Source organism: Wyeomyia smithii, chromosome 3 (assembly GCF_029784165.1).
Source record: "Wyeomyia smithii strain HCP4-BCI-WySm-NY-G18 chromosome 3, ASM2978416v1, whole genome shotgun sequence".
NCBI lineage: Eukaryota > Metazoa > Arthropoda > Insecta > Diptera > Culicidae > Wyeomyia > Wyeomyia smithii.
In genome coordinates this window covers 277,036,703-277,058,484 of record NC_073696.1, presented here as the reverse complement: position 1 = coordinate 277,058,484, position 21,782 = coordinate 277,036,703, and the positions used below count along the sequence as shown (strand labels likewise).

General features: G+C 40.1%; 1 protein-coding gene and 1 long non-coding RNA gene across 5 annotated transcripts; one reads left to right on the top strand and one right to left on the bottom strand.

Annotated features, from left to right (window-relative positions):
• Positions 1-459: 459 nt before the first annotated feature.
• Positions 460-3,208, top strand: LOC129726877 (protein lifeguard 1-like). 4 transcript variants are annotated; one of them, XM_055684067.1, is made up of 5 exons: positions 902-1,308; positions 1,453-1,520; positions 2,058-2,187; positions 2,245-2,493; positions 2,548-3,195. In XM_055684067.1, exons 3-5 carry the CDS (start codon positions 2,071-2,073, stop codon positions 2,905-2,907), a joined length of 726 nt encoding a protein of 241 aa, XP_055540042.1. In that variant the 5' UTR covers positions 902-1,308; positions 1,453-1,520; positions 2,058-2,070; the 3' UTR covers positions 2,908-3,195. The 4 variants fall into 4 exon arrangements, with proteins under 4 accessions (XP_055540041.1, XP_055540042.1, XP_055540043.1 ...); XM_055684068.1 differs by lacking the exons at positions 902-1,308; positions 1,453-1,520 and adding exons at positions 1,529-1,809; positions 1,899-1,989 and having other exon boundaries at positions 2,548-3,204; XM_055684066.1 differs by lacking the exons at positions 902-1,308; positions 1,453-1,520 and adding an exon at positions 460-617 and having other exon boundaries at positions 2,548-3,208.
• A 2,360-nt stretch (positions 3,209-5,568) lies between these two features.
• On the bottom strand, positions 5,569-17,906 carry LOC129726879 (uncharacterized). Its single transcript, XR_008728427.1, has 3 exons — positions 17,070-17,906; positions 7,803-8,384; positions 5,569-7,730 (listed from the first exon to the last, which is right to left on the bottom strand). It is a non-coding gene; the product is annotated as an uncharacterized LOC129726879 (long non-coding RNA).
• Positions 17,907-21,782: the final 3,876 nt, after the last annotated feature.

The window sequence follows — 21,782 nt, the reverse complement described above, 5'->3', positions numbered from 1 at the left end:
ACCCAGGTCTTCAAAAGGAAAGAATGAAACAATTTCATACAAATTTGACTAGAAAAGTAAAAAGTTATTCTCTGTTTATAATTATTTATTCTTCAATTATGAATTCATTAGTTATTATTAGTTATATTATTATTATTGTTATTAGTTAGAGTTATTCTCTGTTTATAATTATTTATTCTTCAATTATGAATTTATTGTATCCCACCGTGTTAACAGTTGCAGTTCCGTTAAACAATTTCATATACGAGATGATAATTGAACCAAATTAACCTCGATTCGGTTTGATTGCCAAACCATGTCATTGTTCAATTAGGGCCAAAGTGCACTCGATTTATGCATATGAATCAGGTGTCGAAATCTTTATGACTGCCATGTCAAAAATATTCCCGTCTAAAAGCACTGAGAATTGATAATTGCGATTGGGCTGTCAATAATCCCGGTGATATCCACACTCTCAGCCGAGCAGAACCTTTCGACACATCTTCGATCTCTCTCGGCTGACGGATCACCGGATGACAGCCACACCAACTCACCAAAGACGACGGTTTCGGATTGCATGTCCTAAATTGCAACCGATTATTCTTGCTGATGCAGTTTTCATGTTATTTTTTGACCAGGTAAGTGAGAATCGGTAAGCTGCATAATTAAATAAATTATTGTGCGGATATAAGCTGACAGCAGCTGTGCGGAAACTGACATTTACCGTCTCGTGTCTAAAATGCTCTGCATAAATTATTCCTTCTTCTTACACCCCCCCTTGAAAATTCGACGTCCCGGGCCTGGAGCTGATTTGCACTCTTCCACAACAACAATTGACTTTCCGGGGTTTTCCGTTTTTCATTCGAGCCAAAAAACCGACCCAGGGAAGTAGGTACATTCGCCACTTATTAGAACTGGCAGGGTCGTGATCCGTCCGTCGGTTACCCTTCCACGCGCGGTTTCTGGCTTCCATCGGATTCGGTGATGTTGTTTGGATACACACAGCTCTTACCTCTTTTTCTCTCTCTCTCGCTCGCTTCACCGATAAGTGTTGTGTGATAAAACATTCAGGAAAATGTCACTTGTCGTAAAGGGTTGCATTTCCGCCGTCTCCAATGTCGACGTGGGTTGATTCGGATTGGTCCTTCTGCTTGGAACTAAAATCAGTTTCATCAAATTTAGCATCGAACTGAATCCGTCAACCAAAGTAGGCTGAGCTCTAACATTTTCAAGCAATTTGTTTACGTCTTTTTCGCAAAGTTTGTGTTGTCACTTTTAATTCTGAACGCTATTTATCGAGTTTAATATAGAAATTAGCTGCAAAGAAGGGTAAGTCATGTTTGCAAGCAATTTCATAGAGCATAACAATGCTACCTCGTATAAGGTGGGATACCGCCGATTAATAATTCACTCGCGCTGGCTGTGTGAAGAACGGTTCCCCATCAATCAAAACATACATTTATTTTGTTGCAGCATTTCCCGACTAGTCTGCGTGGAGACATCTAATCATTGTGAATTCCTTCCCCAGCAAAAAAAAACCGGTAAGATCTTCCGCATTCCCATCATAATTGTAATGTTTATCCAGTTTTCAGAGCCAGCAGACCATGAGAGTGCAGCGGGATAGACTCTTGTTTTTCAACGTCAAACTCTTGTCCCTCTCGTTAAATACCAGACGTAGGTAGTGATACCTTTCGTATTTACGCCAGGATGGCTGGGCAAAAAGGGTGAAATGCCCTACATTGGTGCGACCTTCGAGAGAGGCGCGCACCTTGAAGTCTCAAGCTTGATAGAGTGTTGTTTTTTTTCTGTGTTACGGCTGTGATTTATTCGGTGCGTTTTAAAACCGAGGGGTTGCCTGAATGAAAAAGGATCCTTCTTGATTCTATTTCTGTTTTTTGTTAATTTTACGTTTGACGTAGGTTTCGAGTTACAAACCCGTTTCCCGCTGTTGCGCTTAGGGAAGGGCGTAAAATAGGGGTCTCAAATATAACCAGAGCACATATTGTTCAAGTTCGAACCAATTTGATGTTTTGTGATCAAAGCTGCCAAGTTTACGAGAATTTTTACTTTTTAAACAGCTCAACCAACACAATGTCATCGAGCAATTATGGCGCTTACGATCCGGAGAACCAAAGCGATAAGCAGTTTGATTTTGGCGAACAATCAATCAGAAGGGGATTCATTCGCAAAGTGTATGCATTTTTAACGGTGGGCGATCATCATCAATTCTAACCTCTAATTATTAATCAATTTTAATCTTCACAGACACAACTGAGCGTAACACTCGGCTTCATAGCACTGTTTCTGTATCATTCGCCCACGAAGCTGTGGGCCCAACAGCATCCACAAATGTTGTGGATTGCTTTGGGTGTGATGTTTGTTACCCTACTATCCATGGCATGCTGTAGCAGTGTACGTCGAAAGGCTCCAATGAATTTTATATTTTTAAGTCTGTTTACGTGTGCGGAATCTTTTCTGCTTGGTATTACCACTGCTAGGTTTAGTTCACAAGAGGTAAGAATAACTAGGAGAGTTTTTCCTTTTATAATTTGAACCTGTGTATTCCAGGTACTACTTGCTGTGGGCATCACCGCTGCTGTCTGTCTGGGGCTGACGTTGTTCGCCTTTCAAACCAAATGGGATTTTACCGTTATGGGAGGAATTTTGTTCGTGGCCATTATTATTTTGCTACTATTCGGTCTCATTGCTATCTTTTTTCCTGGAAAAACTATCACTATTGTTTATGCCAGTCTTGGCGCACTGCTGTTTAGTGTTTACTTAGTTTATGACACTCAGCTCATGATGGGCGGCGAGCACAAGTACAGTATTAGCCCGGAAGAGTATGTTTTTGCCGCTCTAAGCCTTTACCTGGATATTATTAACCTTTTTGTGTATATTCTTTCCCTAATTGGAGCCGCTCGTGACTGAGTCACTTGAGAAGTATGGAACTAGATTCAAGTTCTGTTGATGCAATGTATTGTTAAAAAACAGTCAATTAAAATAAAGAAATGAAAATGAGTTGGTTTCTATATTAAAAAAAAATTTTTTCCTTCAAGACATCAGGATGGTAATTCTCAGTCGGATGCTGGAGTGCTTTGCTCAATGCTGATTTGTCCTTAAAGTAATATGTTTTGTGAGATATGTTTTTTTTTGCATTCGGTTTGTCTTCTTTCAGTTTCTAGCTCAACAACTGTTTAAACAATAAATTGTAATTTATTATCGTACGATTATAGTATTTTTACGTTTTCTAGTCTAGTCTAACCTAGTCTACACTAACCCAGCCAGTACTTGAAAAGATCCTGGAAAATGATATCCTCCATTTTAAAAAAATGGTTTCCATACATTTTTCTTGTCAGCGGCCAGGCCTACTGTGTAGCGCAATATAATACAATATAATCTAAGAACGGGGACAATCCGTACCAACCGATTCGTATGCAAGAAGTAATATAATTCGGTGGGAGTGACAAAGCTAAGAAAGTATACTCCTTTGTTGACCAACCTGCTGGAATGGAACATAGGTATTTCCTCCTTGTGTTCAGGTTTCGAAACCAAAGATATAGCACCTTTACTCGCTTTAACTGTTACGGTTTGAACTTGAGTACTCACTCTAGTGTTAGCATTTTGGTTATGGTTATAGCGCCATTACTCGCTCTCTTGAAGGAATATTGATTACTAAATAAGAATTAAGATAATGTTTCTTGTTATTGAAAAAGGAAGAACTGTCATCAAAAATATAGACATAAAAACTTTAAGTCCCCTTCAGCCGTCCCCTTTAGCGGCTAGGCATTCCACACACAGCCCCTCACTTGTCAACGCAAAGCCTTAACAAAAAACAATTAAAGTAAGAATACTTAGCTTTCACTTAAAACCAAATTTGTCCTCTAGGGTCTTATCTAGAACATCAATCCGAAACTTCTCCTGGCTCATTTCCACACTAAATCTGGATCTTCACACTAAATCTGGGTTTTAAAATCACTTTTGGCACTCACAACACAAATGACTAAACAAATCAATTTGTTCACTGTCGATATTTAGTCGTTTTGTCTTCCAGAATTTATTTTTTCTTAAAAAACGTAAACGCAAAAATAAAGACCCGATTCTGGTTTCATTACGTTCTTGACCAAAAGTACATGTTGTGTCAAATTGTTTGTAGTCATATTCTAGCGTCAGCACGTATCAATCAAATTATGTTGGCTCACACTGCGTTTCGCATCTACCGAGTTTCCGGAAATCGATAAACATTTGATTGCGAGCAGGAAAAGTTCAGAAAAACGTCTGCCATTCGAATCCCAAAATATTACTTTCTTCACACTGTCAACATTTTAAAAAAAAAAAATCTGTTAAAAATATGGTGGCGTTTAAAACAAGGCTCAAATTTTTGCAAAAGCTTCGTAGTTTATTAAAAAAATAAAAAAATTTACGCATTCTGGTGGACGCGGAGCTAATTTTTTCACTGTACTGCTGCGAGAATGGAAGAAATCTGTTGAAAACTGCTTAGCGTTTGAAATTAGACAATTTTCGTGACGCTCTCGATGTTGAGATTTTCGTTTTACACCCTCTCGCAGGAGTCTTTCGAGAGACGTAGGTCTACGCCAAAAATCAATGTTATGCAAAAACATACTTAATAGACGAGACTGTGGCAAAACCAACGGATAAATTCTGGCTTTAAGTACCCAGAATTGCTCTTCATGCCACTGAAGAAGATATTTCTGAGCTCGTCAAAAAATGCGTGGGAACTCAACAGTTTGTCGATATTCGGAGTAGGAAAGAGTTCAAGAATAAAGCACTTGATCCATCTGTATGGCCGAAAGGGATTTTCTTCAGGGAATTTGAGAACTCGAAAGCTGAGCAGAATTTTTTATGGACCTGCAAAAAATCCACGAATCAATGTTGGGACCCCGCGGATGGTCATATCGTCTTCTGCAATCGATGCAGTTTTAATGCAACATTGGAAGAAAGTATCCACCAAGAACAACCGACAGCCTGCTGTCATCATAGGATGTGTCAATATAAAATGCGCCCGTCTTCGCTAGGCTATTCGTTGTGTCTCAGATATCTTATGCCTGCTGCACACTTACAATGAAAAAATTAAAGTCGCTTACGATATCTGTTCCAAACGGAATTCCTGCCAGTTGTAGGAGCTCAGTAAAACAATACTTGTTTTTTTTTCCTGTGTGGACTCATTACTGCGACCAGCGATTAGATCTATTGTGATATTGCCCAGGTGTTTTCTGTACTCCGCACTTCATATTATTGGCACACTGAACCAAGAATTCACTTATTCGTTATTGGAAACGTCACATAACATTACTTTTTTCATAATCTAATTCATGTTATATGTACACGATAAACTACATGTGTAAAACAGATGAAATTTGTTAGAACGCAGGAATACTTTTTATCTGGCAACCTGATAGCTTTTATGTGAATACGCTTGATGTGCGTGGACAGATAATAGTTATGTGATTTTCAGATGTAAAAAATCCCTACACATGGGTGGAGGACTTGACGGTGATTCGTCAAGCGTATTTCCAAACACAAAGCTTAATTAGAAAAATTATATTATAAATAACATTATAATAGTAACATAATCGTAACAATTTATTGAGATCAACACAAAAATTGCAATTCGCTTGTTTTTTTTCTTTTTTTTTTGATTACGCTTGACTTATCACACCGCCGGTTTTAATTTCGCATGACCCAACAAAACTAAATACTGGCGGGGTCTGTAGGGCTTAATCGAGGTTTGTACTAACCCTAAAACCACTAGCAAAACCTCGTGACTAACGTCCATCCATTGCACTCATATAATGTAGCATTACTAACCCTTCCCACTTCTCTGACAACTACTACTACTATTACCCTCATTATTATTATTTTTCTATATATACATGTGTGTATGCATATTAGGTTGGGGAAAAATGATCGATTTTCCAGAACCAAGTTTTTTTTGGTTCCTTTTGGGGTCCCAAACAACCCTCAACTTACCAGAAGTCGATTGGTTTTGTCTCCGCTTGGCGCATTGCATTTCAAATTTGTATGAAAATTTATATGGGAAAACCTACTTTTTTGCATTCACCTTTCTAGAGAGTTCAATAATGCTCTAATAATGCACTACATTATGTTAAAGTGTAGTATTTTAGATGCCCAACAACTTTGCAGAAGACACTGAAGAGCTAGAATGTCCCTAAAAAGAGCTATAGTTGTTTAAAGTTGAGTATGTCGATTTAAATGCAGAAAATCTTGTTTTCTGCCAACATTACCAATGTACCGGCGTCAGTAGGATTCCCATCAGAAGTAACCTGTCGTAACCAGTTTATACACTCAGCTGGACCATGCAAACAAGTTTAGGGTAATATTATAGGCGTAAATAGAATCTACAACGTGTTTCAGAGGTTACTTTTGATGGAAATCTGACTGACGCCGGTACACTGGCAGTGTTGGCAGAAAAAATGATTTGCAACATTAATTTCGACATACAAAACTTTAAACAGCTCTAGTATTTTTTTGGCACACCCTAGCTCTTTAGTGTCTTCGGCCAAGTTATTAGGCATCAAAAAACCTACCATTTGAGCCATTTTGAGCTCTTTAGAATGAAAACGGCGAAAAAGTTGGTTTTTCCATACAAATCTCCATATAAATTTAAAATGCAATGCGCCAAGCGGAGACAAAACCAATCGACTTTTGATAAATTCAGGATTGTTCGGGGCCCCAAAAAGAACAAAAAAAAAAAAAATTTGGTTCTGGCTTTCTGCTATCAAGTTTTGTTTTTTCCATATAACGATTCCCCACCCTAATTCATATGTATGTCTTTTCACCCGTATGTTCTATTATAATTATTTTTTTTTTTCTCTCATTCAGCTGTTTCAACTGCGCGAATTTATTTGTTCTCAGTGTCAATCCCAGTTGCGATCTAATGGCAATTTCTTTATTTCACCCAGCTCACCCACTTTCGCTTGATTTTGACCCAGTATTAACCCGGCGCACAGTGTGTCCAAATCGAGAAACGGACGGCAAAACTATTTTTTCAAGTCCTAGGTTCCTTTACGAACTAATTTCATTTTTTGTCATATTGACTTACACCTATAAGACCTATGTTATCCATATCTCCTAGAAAGTTGCTTCGTTTACTGCTGTCCTTCATATGCTTTAAAGGAATTAGTTACAAATTTCGTCGTATAGAGGGCGCCATACCTAACTTTTAAACGTGACTTGCTAGACGAATAGTTTCTTCTGCAAAGTTGTGTAAAATTTGATTACAAATCTGTTTGCTGAATACTCCAAACCTCTAGAAATTGAGATTTCAGAGCTACAAGACGTTTTCTAAAAAGGCTTTTAATAAGCAGTTTTTCATCCATATGTTCAACTCTAAGGCCTGAAACATGACTGTACATAATTGAGAGTGACGTGGTAAATCAAGATGAACAATTTATAGTAACATATTAGTTATTATATACAGTATTCATGAAAAGAAACTGTAAAAAGGTGTTTTCAAAGGCTCTTTTCATTTGAGTTGAAACACGAAAAGGCGCAAACAAATCCAAGCTTCTATGAAGCCATCCGACAAAGTACCTTTCTGACTAACAGAAAAACACAAAACTGCAGTGGGTTATTTGTAGTTTTGGAGATATGGCCAACTGAAGTTACCGATTTTTACATGCATTTGTGTGCTCTTTATAGCACAAAGGCCGGCGCGTACACTACGTTTCCGGTTCTATGCCCAACGAACAGACACCGCAATGGGGCTAAATCTAGAAAGGACGGAAATAGGAAATTTTGAAGTCCAATGTTATCAGTATCTTCTAGAAAGTTGTTTCGTTTACTGTTGTCTTTTATATGCTCCAATGCAAACCGCTTCAATTTTCACCATATAGAGGGCGCCACACCTAACTTTTGAACGTGACTTGCTAGACGAATAGTTTCTTTTGCAAAGTTGTGCAAAATTTTATTACAAAACTGTTTGCCGAGTAACTCGAACCTCTAGGAATTAATGTGTCAGAGAAACAGCATCTTTTACAAAAAAAAATAATTTAAAAACAAACGCCAATATTGAGAGGTTCGAGATATTCAGCAAACAGTTTTGTAATAAAATGCAGCACCGTTTCACCGTGAAGTGACTCCCGTAATAAGCACCATAGACCATCGCACGCTGACGTCACGCATCTGAGTTTGGCACAGCTTGGAAACAGTAATTAGGACACCACCTCCATGCGTTTTGTGGCTGTTACGATGATTACGATCGCATCGCTAGATAGCAAATAGCCTCGAACAACACAATAATGCTGTTATCACGGTCGGTAGCCGTAGAGAAATAATCGTCATTTTTGGTCCGAAGTCCACGAACATTTTGTTAGTAAATCCGAAGTCCAGAAAAGAGGTCGTCAGCCGCAGAACCATGCCGAGAACTGAAAGTGGTGGAAACAGATGAAACGGTATTATACTAGCCGTGAAAAGCATTTTGGTAGTCTCGTTCACCGCTGCCGCACGTAGAACTAATGAACGCAGGCAGGAAAGACTCGACTACGGTGGGAGAGGCGGAAGGGGGTTGGAGGGTACCATAGAGCGTGGGTTAATGTTGTGCGGCGTCAAATGAATGGTCGTAAGGTAAAGGTAAACTGGAACGCGGAAGCTTTTCAGATATAAGAGTGTTGCTAAAAATTCCATACTTGCCTATGGAAGAGATGGGAGGCCCCTTTCTTCAACTCGAACACCGGGCCAGAACGACTCCGATGACAGGAAACAGAATTATTTCATTGAAAAACAACTAGCGCGATTGGTTCGAGCGGGTCGGGATCTCCCATACTGCGGCAGGCAGTGCGTTTTGGGGAACTGAAACTAAGCAAATTCCGGATAAGGAGGTTGACAGCACATCAGCAGGACTCATCAGTCCCTGGAGAAGGCGACACAGTGATGGGCGGTGCAGTTGAGCGAGGTAACTAAACGTTTTTTGAATCTTCTTCAAATTCACGGAAAAAATCTTTTTTGGTCAGGTCAGGAAACTCAAAAGCATTCGGACTAGCGTGAACAATGTTCAAAAACCCCTTTATTTAGTTTCGTGCCAGTGCATTTAAAATGAATCATCCTATCGTAGAAAGCCATGCATGAGATGGATTATCCAGCCTTCCACGAGCGGTGTAATCTGTAGGTTCTGTAGGTCAGCTAACTATCACTCGCAGTAACGGAATGAAAACATAAAAATATTGCAACGTAGCATAGCAACTTCAATAAACAGTTTTGTTTATTTTGGTTCGCGCATGCGCACGACGAAATTTGAATAACAAAACGCCCATTATTTGTTGAAGTTGCTATGCTACGTTACGACTTTGTTTTATTTTCTACTACATTTCTGTGATCGAAAATTACCTGACCTGCTTCAAAATGGGCTGCGTGCATAATCCGCCATTACCCCTCGTGGAAAGCTGAATTGGTCCTCTTTTACCGGTTAAGCACAAACACAAGCAGTAGACATACTAAAACAATTTGCAAAAAATAAAAACCAATTTAGAATAGCAGATGGAGTTGCTGTAATAAAGATCTGTAAGATCCAGAGTTTAAACCAGTGTTTCCCAACTTCGTGGGTTTCGTGCCCCCCCCCCCCTCTTCCCCCCAAAAAAAATTCAGATACAAATTTTGCAATACGAGGCTTAATTTTTCAGTCACATATCGTCCTGCAAGTTTGATTTGTTCCACGTCTTGCTTCTAATACTAAGAAGAGTTAAAAATCCGCTTTCACAGTGGTATCTAGAAGAAAATTTTAATAACCTGTCAAAAATGCCAAAAGCTTCTGGCCTCCCTAGCCGGCTGCGGATCGCCGGGTGAAAGACCCTTTTAAAGGTTTGTAGCAGAAGGCAGACAATTATCAAATATATTAAATACCAATATAGTTCACTTACGTGAAATTATGAAGACAAATTGAAAATGACAGAAGCGTTAGTCACCTTTTCGACCGCTAGGTGCGCCACTTCTGATTTTGTTCTACACGACATGCGAAATAGAGCAACTTTTGACAATAATATTACCCTAATGGGTACACTGAAAAAAATTCACATTTTATTGTGAAGTGGACTCGGCCGAATATTTTATAATAATAAAGTTCGCCTATGCATAAGGCAATCCATGGGTGGTGTTCCACGGTTTGTACGTTTGTCGACCTCCGACAATATTTTGAGTTGTAAAATGGCGACTTCCGGTGACTGGGAAAACTCCCGAAAATGACCAAATACCACCTAATATGGGTTTTTTTTAACTAGAATGACGCTCAGAGGCCAGAAATTGTCTCGAAATGCCAGTTTGAAATCCAAGATGGCGACTTCCGGTTTTTGAAAAATCAGACAAAATTTTGAATTGTAAGATGGCGACTTCCAGTGATTGGAAAAAGAGGAAAATGACCAAATACCACCAATATGGATGTTTCTTTAACTAGAATGACGCTCAGAGGCCAGAAATTTTCTCTGAATACCATTTTGAAATCCAAGATGGCGACTTCCGGTTTCTGAGAAACAGCGAGATATGACCAAATACCATCCAATATGGGTATTTCCGAAATCGTGATGATGCACTGAAACCACAAATCGACCTCAGACAACATTTTGAGTAGTAAAATGGCGACTTTTGGTGACTGGAAAACTGCCGAAAATGACCCAAAAACAACCAAATATGGGTGTTTCTTTAACCAGAATGATGCTCAGAGGCCAGAAATTGTCTCCAAATGCCATTTTGAAATCCAATATGGCGACTTCCGGTTCCTAAACAACAGTGGCAAAAGACCAAATAACACTCATTATGGGTAGTTCCGGGATTGTTATGATGCACTGAAGCTACAAATCGACCTCAGATAACATTATGAATTGTAAAATGACGACTTCCGGTAAATGGGAAACTGCTGAAAATAACCAAATATCACCCAATATGGGTATTTCTTTAACCGGCCGATTTCCATCCAATATGAGATGTTTCGATACCAGAATGATACACAGGAGCTAGAATCGACCACAGACAACATTTTGAATTCTAAGATGGTGACTTCCGGTTTCTGTAGAACAGCCGAAAATGACTAAATAACACCTATTATTGGTGTTTCTTAAACCAGAATGACGCTCAGGGGCCAGAAATTGTCTCCAAAAAAAAAAATAGCCTAAAGGGACCAAATACCACCCAATATGAGTGTTTCTTTAACCAGAATGATGCATGGAGCTAAAAATTGACCTCAGACACCATTTTGAATTGTAAGATGGCAACTTCTGGGTAACAGCCGAATACTCCTGCATATGAATATTTCCGTAATCGAAATAATGTATAGAAGCCAAGCATTGACCCTGGACACCATCTTGAATTCGAAGATGATCACTTTCAGTTTCTGGAAAATCACGGAAATAACTGAATATGAGTGTTTTCGGAATAGAGGTGATGTACTAAAGACAAAAGTCGAGGATGTTGTCATTCCGAAAAACCAATAATTTCAAACGATATAAACAAATCGCAAAAAATCAATGAATTTGGAATGTTGAAAATTATTGAATTAAACATAAAAATAGGCGGGACGAAGTTTGCCGAGTCAGCTAGTAAATACATAAATATGCTGGTTAAAGCAAAGCTGCAAGTGATGAATACGAAGATTAGAACTCGAAAGCAAAAAATTCGGAGGGATAAAAAAAAAAACAAAGATACTTTCAAAACGAAGAAAACTAAACATTAAATAATAGTTTTTGCCTAACAGTTGTTATCACTAATTATGTTTGTTTTGTTGAATATCTTTTATATATAATATAAAAAAGCTTTTAAACCAATTACAACATGATATGTATCCATACTTAAATTGTTGAATTGATAGAACATTCAAGTGTTATCTAAGCTAAAAGTTGCACAACAACCATATACGACTATTGACAACCATTGTGCGGTTTCTCCTTTTATCTTTTTCACGAGGTAATTGAAATATTCATTTAATTGTACACTTCGTGGCCTGATTATTGAGCTTGAGCTTGACGGCCGCACATTTCGTAGTTGCTTTCCGTGATAGATCTGAGCTAGTGAAGTTACGCAGGGAACCACGTATATAGCAACTTGGGATTTGTTTACCATTTACACGTCGTGGCATGATTATTTGAATATTTCTTCTTCGTGCCTCGATAAGCTACATCTATTATATTATCAAAATTTAACTCCCCGAATGGCGTTAGTTTTACATACAAACAATATACGCACGAAATCTGCAACATATTTTTTTCTGTGAAAGTATGAAATTGAGTCAACTAAATCTAAAACTGAGTAAATTCAGTTTCGTGTGTGAGAATGTCACACGCTCACAGAAATTCAACAACAATGCACAGTGATACAGTAAGGCAATGTAGGCGGACACGAGTTTTTCGATGCGATTTTGTGGTTTTAGAGTAAAATTTTTTTCTAAGAACTTTTTTCTTATATTTAGTCTATCTTTTATGTGCAAATGAAAATTAGGGTGGTCCTGAAATCGACTAAATGAAAAAACTAACTTTTTATTTGCATAAATAAATGTATACATTCATCGGCACAGTTGTAGATCAACTAATTTTAAGCAACTTTCGGTATTTTTTTACAATATTTATACAATATTTGTTCTATCAAATGATACCAAAAAATATTATTTATGTTTGCCCTAAACGGAGACATCAATATATCAAAAGGGCCTATTTTTAAAATAGAAATAGTGAAAACTCTTCATCTGTATAATATATCGACAATGTTTTTTCGTCAAAATTGGCGTATTTTTGATTAAAGTTACCGAAGAAAACTTTGTTTTTAAATTGGAATTGAAAAAATAGAGTGAAAAGACTGTTTTTGGAAACCAAATTTCATGTCTACAAAAAAGTTTTTTTACAAAGTTACTTAGAATTAGTTGGTCTACAATTTTGCCAAAGAATGTTTTATTTCGTTGATTTTAGGACCACCCTAATTTTCATTCGCACATGAATAGAGGACTATGTATAAGAAACAACTTTTTACAAAAACTATGGCTTTAAACCGCAAACCAAAATCGCAACGAAAAGCTTATGTCCGCTAAATTTCCTTACTGTACCACTGTGCAATGAGTTTAGTTACCTTTTTCACCACAAGAGGGGGTGTTCCCTGTCTGTCTTCACGGGAATATATGGGAAATTCGAGAGTGAACTATATTGTTATTTTAAGATATTTGCAATTATGCTAGTGCAATTCGAAATAACGGAGCTGAATCATGGCGATGTACAGTGGCAAGTCTCGGAACCAAAGTCGGAAAAAACCTAAAGGTCTTTCTAAAACGATTGAAAATGCCATATAATATATGCCAATTTTGAGGTGCTGAACTCATCTTCACCTGAAATGCCGTTACACCTTTTTTATCACAGATTTCTTTTCGTTCAGATCATGCTCAACATTGGTATATTTGTTCTTTTTGTTTGGTTCCTAGGGTGCTTCTTTTCGAGTCCAAAAATAGAAGAAAAACCTAAATTAATCCACCTAGCGGTCAGACCCAGCCTTTCTCATTCAATCTTTTATTTGTAAAAATAGATTTACATGAACGCTTCAATCCAATAAATGTATATTCACTCTTTAGGTTCTAAAATATTGATGTTGTAATCTATACATATAAAAATGTAGTCCGGTCTGTCAGTCTGTTTGATCCATAAAGGCTCGAAAACTACCGAACCGATCGACGTGAAAATTTGTATGTAGGGGTTTTTGGTCCCGATAAAGGTTCCTATGATAGTTCTGGAAGGGAGGGCTCCCATACAAATGAAACATAAATTTCTGCACAACTTAAGAACAAACCAAGCAAATGAAACCGAATTTGGCATGTGGATGTTTTAAAGGGTGATAAATATGTCCATAATGGTTCGACGCTCCTCCCTCTTATGGAAGCACATGTGTCTGCACAAATTTCTGCACATCTCGCGAACTAATCAAATAAATGGAACCATATTTGCCAGGTGAATGTTTTTAGTGGTAACAAATGATACACAGCTGCTGAAATCGACCACAGACCCCATTTTGGATTCTAGGTTGGCGACTTCCGGTTCCTGGGAAACAGCGGAAAATGATCGAATTACACCCATATTGTTTCTTCAACCAGAATGACGCTCAGAGGCCAGAAATTATTTTAAATACCATTTTGAAATCCAAGATGGCAAATGAAATGGGAACGTATAGGGCAGCCAAACTTTGAAACCACGTATTCAATCACAATTCATCAGTTAACCCTCAACTAGCCCGCTCATCTGATATTAATATTGATCAAATCGGTTGTGTAGTTTCTGAGATAATGAAGTTCCGTGATTTTCTCATTTCGGTACTTCACAGACGAAGTTACAGTCCGATTACAGTAAAATTCAATAGGGTGTTACGAGGCAGCTAGACTTATTAGTTGACACTAATTTTGTAAAAATCGGGTCAGCCATCACTGAGAAAAGTGAGTGAGTTCAAGTAGTCTTCGGAATATGTTCCTTATCATAGCTGGATTTTACATTTTTAAACATAACAGGAAAAGTAACAGTCTGATTGCAAAACAAATCAATATGGTCTTATGGGGCAACTAGACCTTCCATTTGACACTGATTTCATGAAAATCGGTTCAGCCATCTCTGTGAAACATGAGTGAGATTAAGTAGTCTTTAAAATACGTTTCTTGTCATAACTTTTGAACCAAAAGTTAAGGGTATTTCAGGTAGCCCGTTCATTTGAAATCAATTTCGTTCAAATCGGTTGTGTAGTTTTTGAGATAATGATGTTTCATAAATTTTACATTTTGAACCATAACCTCTAAACTAAAAATCCGATTACAATAAAATTTAATAGGGTCTTATGGGACAACGAGACCTTTCATTTGCAATTAACTTCATGAAAATCGGTCCAGTCATCTCTGAGAAAAGTGAGTGAGAAAAAAAAGTTGCACATACACACACATACACACACATACATACAGAAAATGCTCAGCTCGTCAAGCTGAGTCGAGTGATATATGCCATTCGGCCCTTTGGAGCACTTTTATACTTTCGGTTTTGCAAGTGATTGCTATACCTTTCTAGGAGAAAGGCAAAAAAATCCAAAAATGTGTAACTTTTGAGTTTGGGGGGAAACTTTGCACTGGACAAATTGATGCACCGGCCATTCTCTCCCAACTCAGCATTTATGTGCCTGCGAGAAAACTGAGATCATGGGACTTTCTACGACTACCAACGTACAAACTTTGACCAAAATGAACCTTTAAGGGCGATGTGTGGCGTAGGATATGGGAGGATATTTTCGGCAGTGATTAAAATAGAATCTCAGGGGTTAGGAACAGCTTACAAAACTTTTTTTTTTCATTATGGTACATTGAGATGAAAAGAAGTACCATGCAAAAAAAATGCTTCGTAGTTTGTTCCTAACCCCTGAGATTCTATTCTAATCACTGCCGAAAATACCCTTCCTTACCCTATTTATTAGATGTTATGACTATTTTTATTACAATGTAACCATTGAAGTTCTTAAGAATAGGTTAGGACGTTTTATTTAATGCATATAATAGTTTAATAACGTTTCATGTGTTTGTTATATAATTTGTATTGCTGAAAATCTGTTTGTTAATGTTGCATCTTTTTTTCCATTTGTTATTTTTAATACACGAACATTTCATTACTGCGGCTCAGATGAAAATAGAACACAAATACAGGTCGAACCCGATTATCCGGAGGCACGAGCCACTGCGACAGCAATGATTGTCTTTTGTGGCTGGCCCCGATTGCCTAACACAGATTACATGATGCTCGAACTTATTAATGGAGTTGAGCTAGTTGGAGGCACGATTATAGTTGAATGTTGAATTTAGACCATATGCGTGTAAGGATTTTTTTCATCAAATAGGGTCCTCTATCACCCTTTAAAAGATTTTAAGTGAGCTACCTAACGCCCTGTATTTTGTACTATATGCTGCGTAGTAAACTCAATGCATTAAAAGAGGTGACACGATGGATTCATCTCATTTATAAATTTTCTATATTTGCTAAACATCAGCATACCACATATATAAGAAATACGTAACACACAGGAAGAAATATTCCAAAAAGTATGTCAAAAATAGATTATTGAAAAATCTTCTAGAAGCAAAAAAAAAACAATAAAAAAAATGAAAATTATGCTAATTATTGATAAAAACGATTATTCAGACCAGAAAAAAATTTGCATGATTTTTTAAATAATATAAAAATAAAGGCCAGAGATTCTAAACGTTAAGTGATCCGAAAACAGACCTAGAATCGTTAAAAATGACTCTTGAACCCACATCCTGAACGCTCTAGTGCTCAGTGCCACCTTGAGATGGGCTTCAGTCAAACCGCTAAAAAGCTTCGATAAATACTTAAAAATCATGATGAAAAAGATCGAAATGTAAACCAAAAGTAAGTTTAAATTAAGGAAAAGGGCTTCTGACTACCATAATTCACAGCAAAGGAAACTTTTACTTGCCCAGAGCAGAACGTAGTATCAAGCTTAAAGTTACTGAAAAAATCTTCTGAAAGCCAGAAAAACGGAAAATAATTGTAAGCTTTCGGAGATCTTCTAGCTTTTACCCTTAGATAACAGAAAAAAAATTTGCAAGCTAGAAAAGGCCACAAACTGCCGTCAAAATTTCGCTTACAGCCTGCAAAAAATTTAAATTAGGCTAGAAAATTCTTCTTCTGGAAACCAGAAAAGGTTGCAAAAATGTTGTCAAGTTGGGATAAATATCGCTTAAAATCTATAACTCAGCTGTTACTTTTTTTTTGTTGTAATTCGACTTTTCTTATATTGGATACAAATTAGTGTAGAGAACAATTCCAAATTTTCTTACTGAGAAACGTTCAAAAGCCTAAAAGAGCAGTATTTTACACCTGAACAAGGAACAAAGCAGAATTACTGCTGAGTTCAAGTTAGTCACGAGTCGATTACATGTTATTTTACCCTACAACCAAACGAATGCAAAAATACTTTTTAGCAACACAGAATCGCACTTTAAAACAATATTTTTCGCCAAAAATGTTGCTGCTGCAATTATTCACAACTTTGTAAACCTACTGCCGATTTTATTTGGAACTTATTCCAGCAATTTTAAAGATGTTTACCTTTCGCTAAACAGCACGTGGATTGCGTTTTTCATTCCCATTTGCATTGTTAATTTTCTGCACACACAAAAAACACAGCATCTTTCACTTGAAGCCTGCCTCCAGTTCTACCCCGTTTAGTCCGCCGGAAATACACCAGATTTGGCACCGATTAACTATCCAAAGTGCACCGGAAAGCCCCGCAAAACACACATTAACCAAACACTAAATTTCCACTTCACGGACGCCATCTTCGTCGTCGCTCCCGGTAGCCAACAATACGCGCATGAAGCGAACGTCGGTCGTCCACCAGCGCCTCCTTCGTTCTCGATGAGGTCCGAAATGACATTGACAAAATCGACTAAATGACACTTCAGATATGCTTTTGTTTTGTCTTAGTTTTCCTCTAATCTTTGATTAAGTAAAACACCCAAATTTTCTACTCATTCTTCACAGTTAGTGAAATAAAACAACCGGACGAATCGTTTAGAAGCCGAAATTATGCTGGAATGTTTGGGCGCTGCTGACGATCAAAAGTGATCGCAAATGTTTGCCCTCTAATTTTTGTTGTTGCTCCCACCGTACGCGTACCGGTAACGCAGCCATCTTGTCCGGTGAAAATACGGCCGGCCGCTGGCTGCCACACGCTGATGGTGGGCGCCCGTGTGTGAGGGTCAGTATACACACACAGCCACACACGGCATTCACTTTCTCTTTCGTTCGTTGTCTAGCGTACGGCACGCGAGTGGGTGGGTGAGCCAATGGGTGGGTGGATTTTGGTCCTTGCTTGCGTCGCACAACGAGAGCAAAATTTTTCCAACCGGCCTACTGTGTGTTGTTACCGTACCGAAGAGTTACCGAGAAAGCGCGGAAGGAGATGCGCACGCACTACTGCTTCTAATCGAACTGACGGTCTGCTCTGTGATCCGCAAAGGGGTGCGAATTTTTCACTGACGGAAAGCACAGCTCATCATCCCTTCTGCTGTTGCTGTTCGGTTTTCTACGTGGTAAAATTAAATGAGAAAAAAAGCATTCGAAACGGGTTGCAGCTGAGTGTTACGCACAGCACAGTATTAAAACCGGTGTAGCCACGAAGGTATGAGGCGCGTTTTAAAGTTTTTTTTTTGTGCGCTCTCCCTTCGCTTCATTACTGCAGTGTATTGTTGTTTAGTTTGGTGGTTGCGTTTGCTTCCTCGCAAAAGGGCCTTTCGCTTTCTGCGAGTTGTTACCCTCGGCCTGCTACGACTGCAACTGGTTCAGGTAATCAAACTGCAACCGAAAGGCGACACCGGAGATGGAATAAACGGACAGAGATTCTACACTTTAAAAGTAACGATTTACGACATTTAAAATATTTCTATAAATTTCTTTTAACGTCTAATAGAATCGAAAAAATGTTTAGGTTGAGTTGAAAAGTTTTATATATACGAACTTAAACTAATATTTAAATTTGCGATAAAATATTATGTGTCAGTTCGGAAAAATATAATCTGAAAAAATCATGCTGAAAAATTTCCTTCAAAATAAATTAGAGCGAATAGTTTTCAGGGTTTTTAATTCGTACTTTTACAGTCTCTCAGTGGTAAAACTTCCATGATGTACCTGAATGAATTACAGCTTACGTATCTTTGTGTTGCGCTACATGCTATTACAAGTACGGGATTCATGATTACAATATATATATATATATATATATATATATATATATATATATATATATATATATATATATATATATATATATATATATATATATATATATATATATATATATATATATATATATATATATATATATATATATATATATATATATATATATATATATATATATTTGGCAGAGCTGTATGCCACCACGGGTCGGTAATTGGCGATTACCGAAGGCCACGGAAGTGCTCACTGCTAGCAAGCAGTCCCGGACCATCAGCGGGAGCTAGCCTAGGTCGTGGCGAGATTCAGGCACTGGGCCGCTGAATTCTCGCAAAAGCCACACTGGCCGGAAGCAGCTCCGACGGAGCGAGTAGTGCCGCTCCCACCACCCAAATGCACTATACCGCCCATTGGGACTGATGCCAGTAATGTTCCCAACTACGGCAACTGGTCGCATCACTATAGGATAAGAGTCGGATTTCGTTTTCGTACCATGATTTTGGGCTGGCACCTGCGCCGAGCTCCCTTAGTAATGTCGTGTGATAACGGCTTGAAACGGCGAGAGTACAACCGGTGCAGGGGTCTCCGTCCCGTAAAACCTGGCAGGCCTTCCAGTACGTTCCGAGTCCATTGCCTGGTGGGAACCCGGCAGGAGTAGGATCAGATGTCTTTTCCTGACTTGCGCCGGTCGGGGGTGTCATAGTTGCCCATGAGGCGCTATGGCAGCCGCCCCTAGCCATGGCCTCACTGCTCCGGCATAGACTACCTTGGGACCATTTAGGCGACTACTCCATTATGGATAAGGATAGCGGCTGGTAGGGGGACCCAATAAACAAAAATGCAGCAAAAAAAAACTCTGGAGATGGGGGCAGATGGGTTGGAAAACCCATTTGCGCGAGGTGGCATCCAGCGGTCTCCGCCTAGAAAAGTGGAGACGGATGCAGTGAAGGTCGCCTGCGAAGACGGTAAAGGCAGTACGCCTACCGGATCTACGCAAGACATCGCGGTGGCTGGTCCACAGCTATTAAAGGCGGTCGGAAGACAGCGGGACACGCTACCGAGGGTAGTGGCCCTGTCTGAGCAGCTCGATGCTATAATCGAGTTTGCGAAAAGTCGCAGCAATGCAACGAAGTACTTGAAGCAGGCCCTCTACATGCTTCGGTCTTCCGTCGATGCTGCGAAAAAGGAGCATGCCGAGCTCGAAACGAAAGCTGCGGCTGCGGAGAAAGAGGAGACGAAGGTGACCGAGCTGGCGACGAAGTCGGTCCAAACGGACGCCAGCACGTTTGCGGCGGTTTTCGCGGCAGGACCAGCTGCCAAACGAACGCGACAGACCCCGGGAGAGACGGCCCCCGGGGGCACCAAGAAGCGTTTGATCGCAAACAGCCCTCAGACCGGTGTAGGAGTGGCGCAAGCAACGCCCACGGTGGCAGCCAAGGAGCAGAAGGCTCCCGGTAGCCCGTGGGTAACGGTTCCGGGAAGGAGTAGGAACCAAAAAGTGGTGGCCAAAAAACCGCACCCGGTTACAAATCCTGCGACGAAGAAAGTTAAAAATAAGGGCGACGCACTCATCCTTAAGACAGAAGAGTCAAAGTACTCGGAAGTCCTTAAGGCAATGAGAGGCGATGCGAAGCTCAAAGATCTGGGGGCAGATGTGCGTAGCATCCGCCGATCCCGCAAGGGAGAAATGATCGTCGAGCTCCGCAAGGAAGCCAGAAACAAGGGCCCAGCCTATCGGGCATTGGCCCAAGAGGCGCTTGGAGATAGAGTGCAGGTTCGGGCACTCACGTCGCAGGTAACCCTACAACTTAAATACCTGGACGAAGTCACCGAGGCATGCGAAGTCGTGGATGCCCTCAAGGAGCAGTGCGAAGTGGTTGTGGCACCAGAGTCAGTTCGACTGCGCAAAGGCCCAGTAGGAACCCAGACCGCCACTGTCAGGCTTCCGTCAGTAGACGCAAACCAGGCGCTAAAGGTAGCGAGGCTCAAAGTGGGCTGGTCAATGTGCCCACTCAGCATCTACCAGCCGCCGGAGGTCTGCTTTCGATGCTTCGAGCAAGGACACAAGTCCTTTAGCTGCAAGGGGCCCGACAGGAGCTCCTTATGCAGGCGGTGCGGTGCTGCAGGCCACAAAAGCAAAGACTGCGGAGAGCCCCCGAAGTGCTTGGCGTGCGCCGGGAAGCGTGACGCAAAGCACATAATGGGAGGCCCGAGGTGCACGGCCGGTAAGCCGACTAGCAAGCCACGGGCGCGAGAGTGACACAGCTAAATTTGAACCACTGCTTCGCGGCACAGCAACTGCTATACCAAGCAGTCACTGAGTCGTTGTCGGACATCGCCATAATCTCGGACCCATACCGAATTCCTTCCGGAAACGGTAACTGGATTTCGGACGGGTCCGGTATGGCGGCAATATGGACGACGAGCAGGTTCCCGGTTCAAGAGATAGTGTCAACTTCAAACGAAGGATACGCGGTTGCCAAGGTGAACGGAGTGTACTACTGCAGCTGCTATGCTCCGCCTCGTTGGTCTACCGAGCAGTTCGCAAGGATGATCGACCGAGCCACCGTGGAGCTGATCGGTCTATCACCGTTGGTAGTGGCGTGCGACTTCAACGCATGGGCAACTGAGTGGGGAAGTCGACGCACAAACCAGAGAGGCCGGATCTTGTTGGAGGCTTTGGCGAAGCTCAACATAGATCTGGCCAACGTCGGCTTGAAGAGCACCTTCAGTAGAAACGGCGTGGAGACGATCATCGATGTGACATTCTGTAGTCCAGGATTGATCACGAACTGGAGGGTAGACGATGGCTACACTCATAGCGACCACCTGGCGGTCTGTTATAGCGTAGACTGTAAAACGAGACCGCATGTGGCGAGTAGAATTAACACTCCAGCTCCTCGCGGTTGGAGGATATCACACTTCAACGAAGAGGTATTTGCGGAAGCAATTAGACTAGAACACGAGGCGAGCAGAACTCGTAACCTGAGCGCTGATCAACTTGTTGCATTACTTTCGCGGGCGTGCGACGCCACTATGCCTAGGAACCGCCAGCCTAGGCATGGAAGGCCACCAGTCTACTGG

What these genes read in the sequence shown, in the direction of transcription:
- LOC129726877 (XM_055684065.1), top strand. Translation starts at nt 2,005, where the DNA reads ATGTTTTGTGATCAAAGCTGCCAAGTTTACGAGAATTTTTACTTTTTA. An exon ending in AAGTGTATGCATTTTTAACG is followed by an intron (nt 2,188 to 2,244) that starts GTGGGCGATCAT and finishes TAATCTTCACAG; the next exon opens with ACACAACTGAGCGTAACACT. An exon ending in CTAGGTTTAGTTCACAAGAG is followed by an intron (nt 2,494 to 2,547) that starts GTAAGAATAACT and finishes TGTGTATTCCAG; the next exon opens with GTACTACTTGCTGTGGGCAT.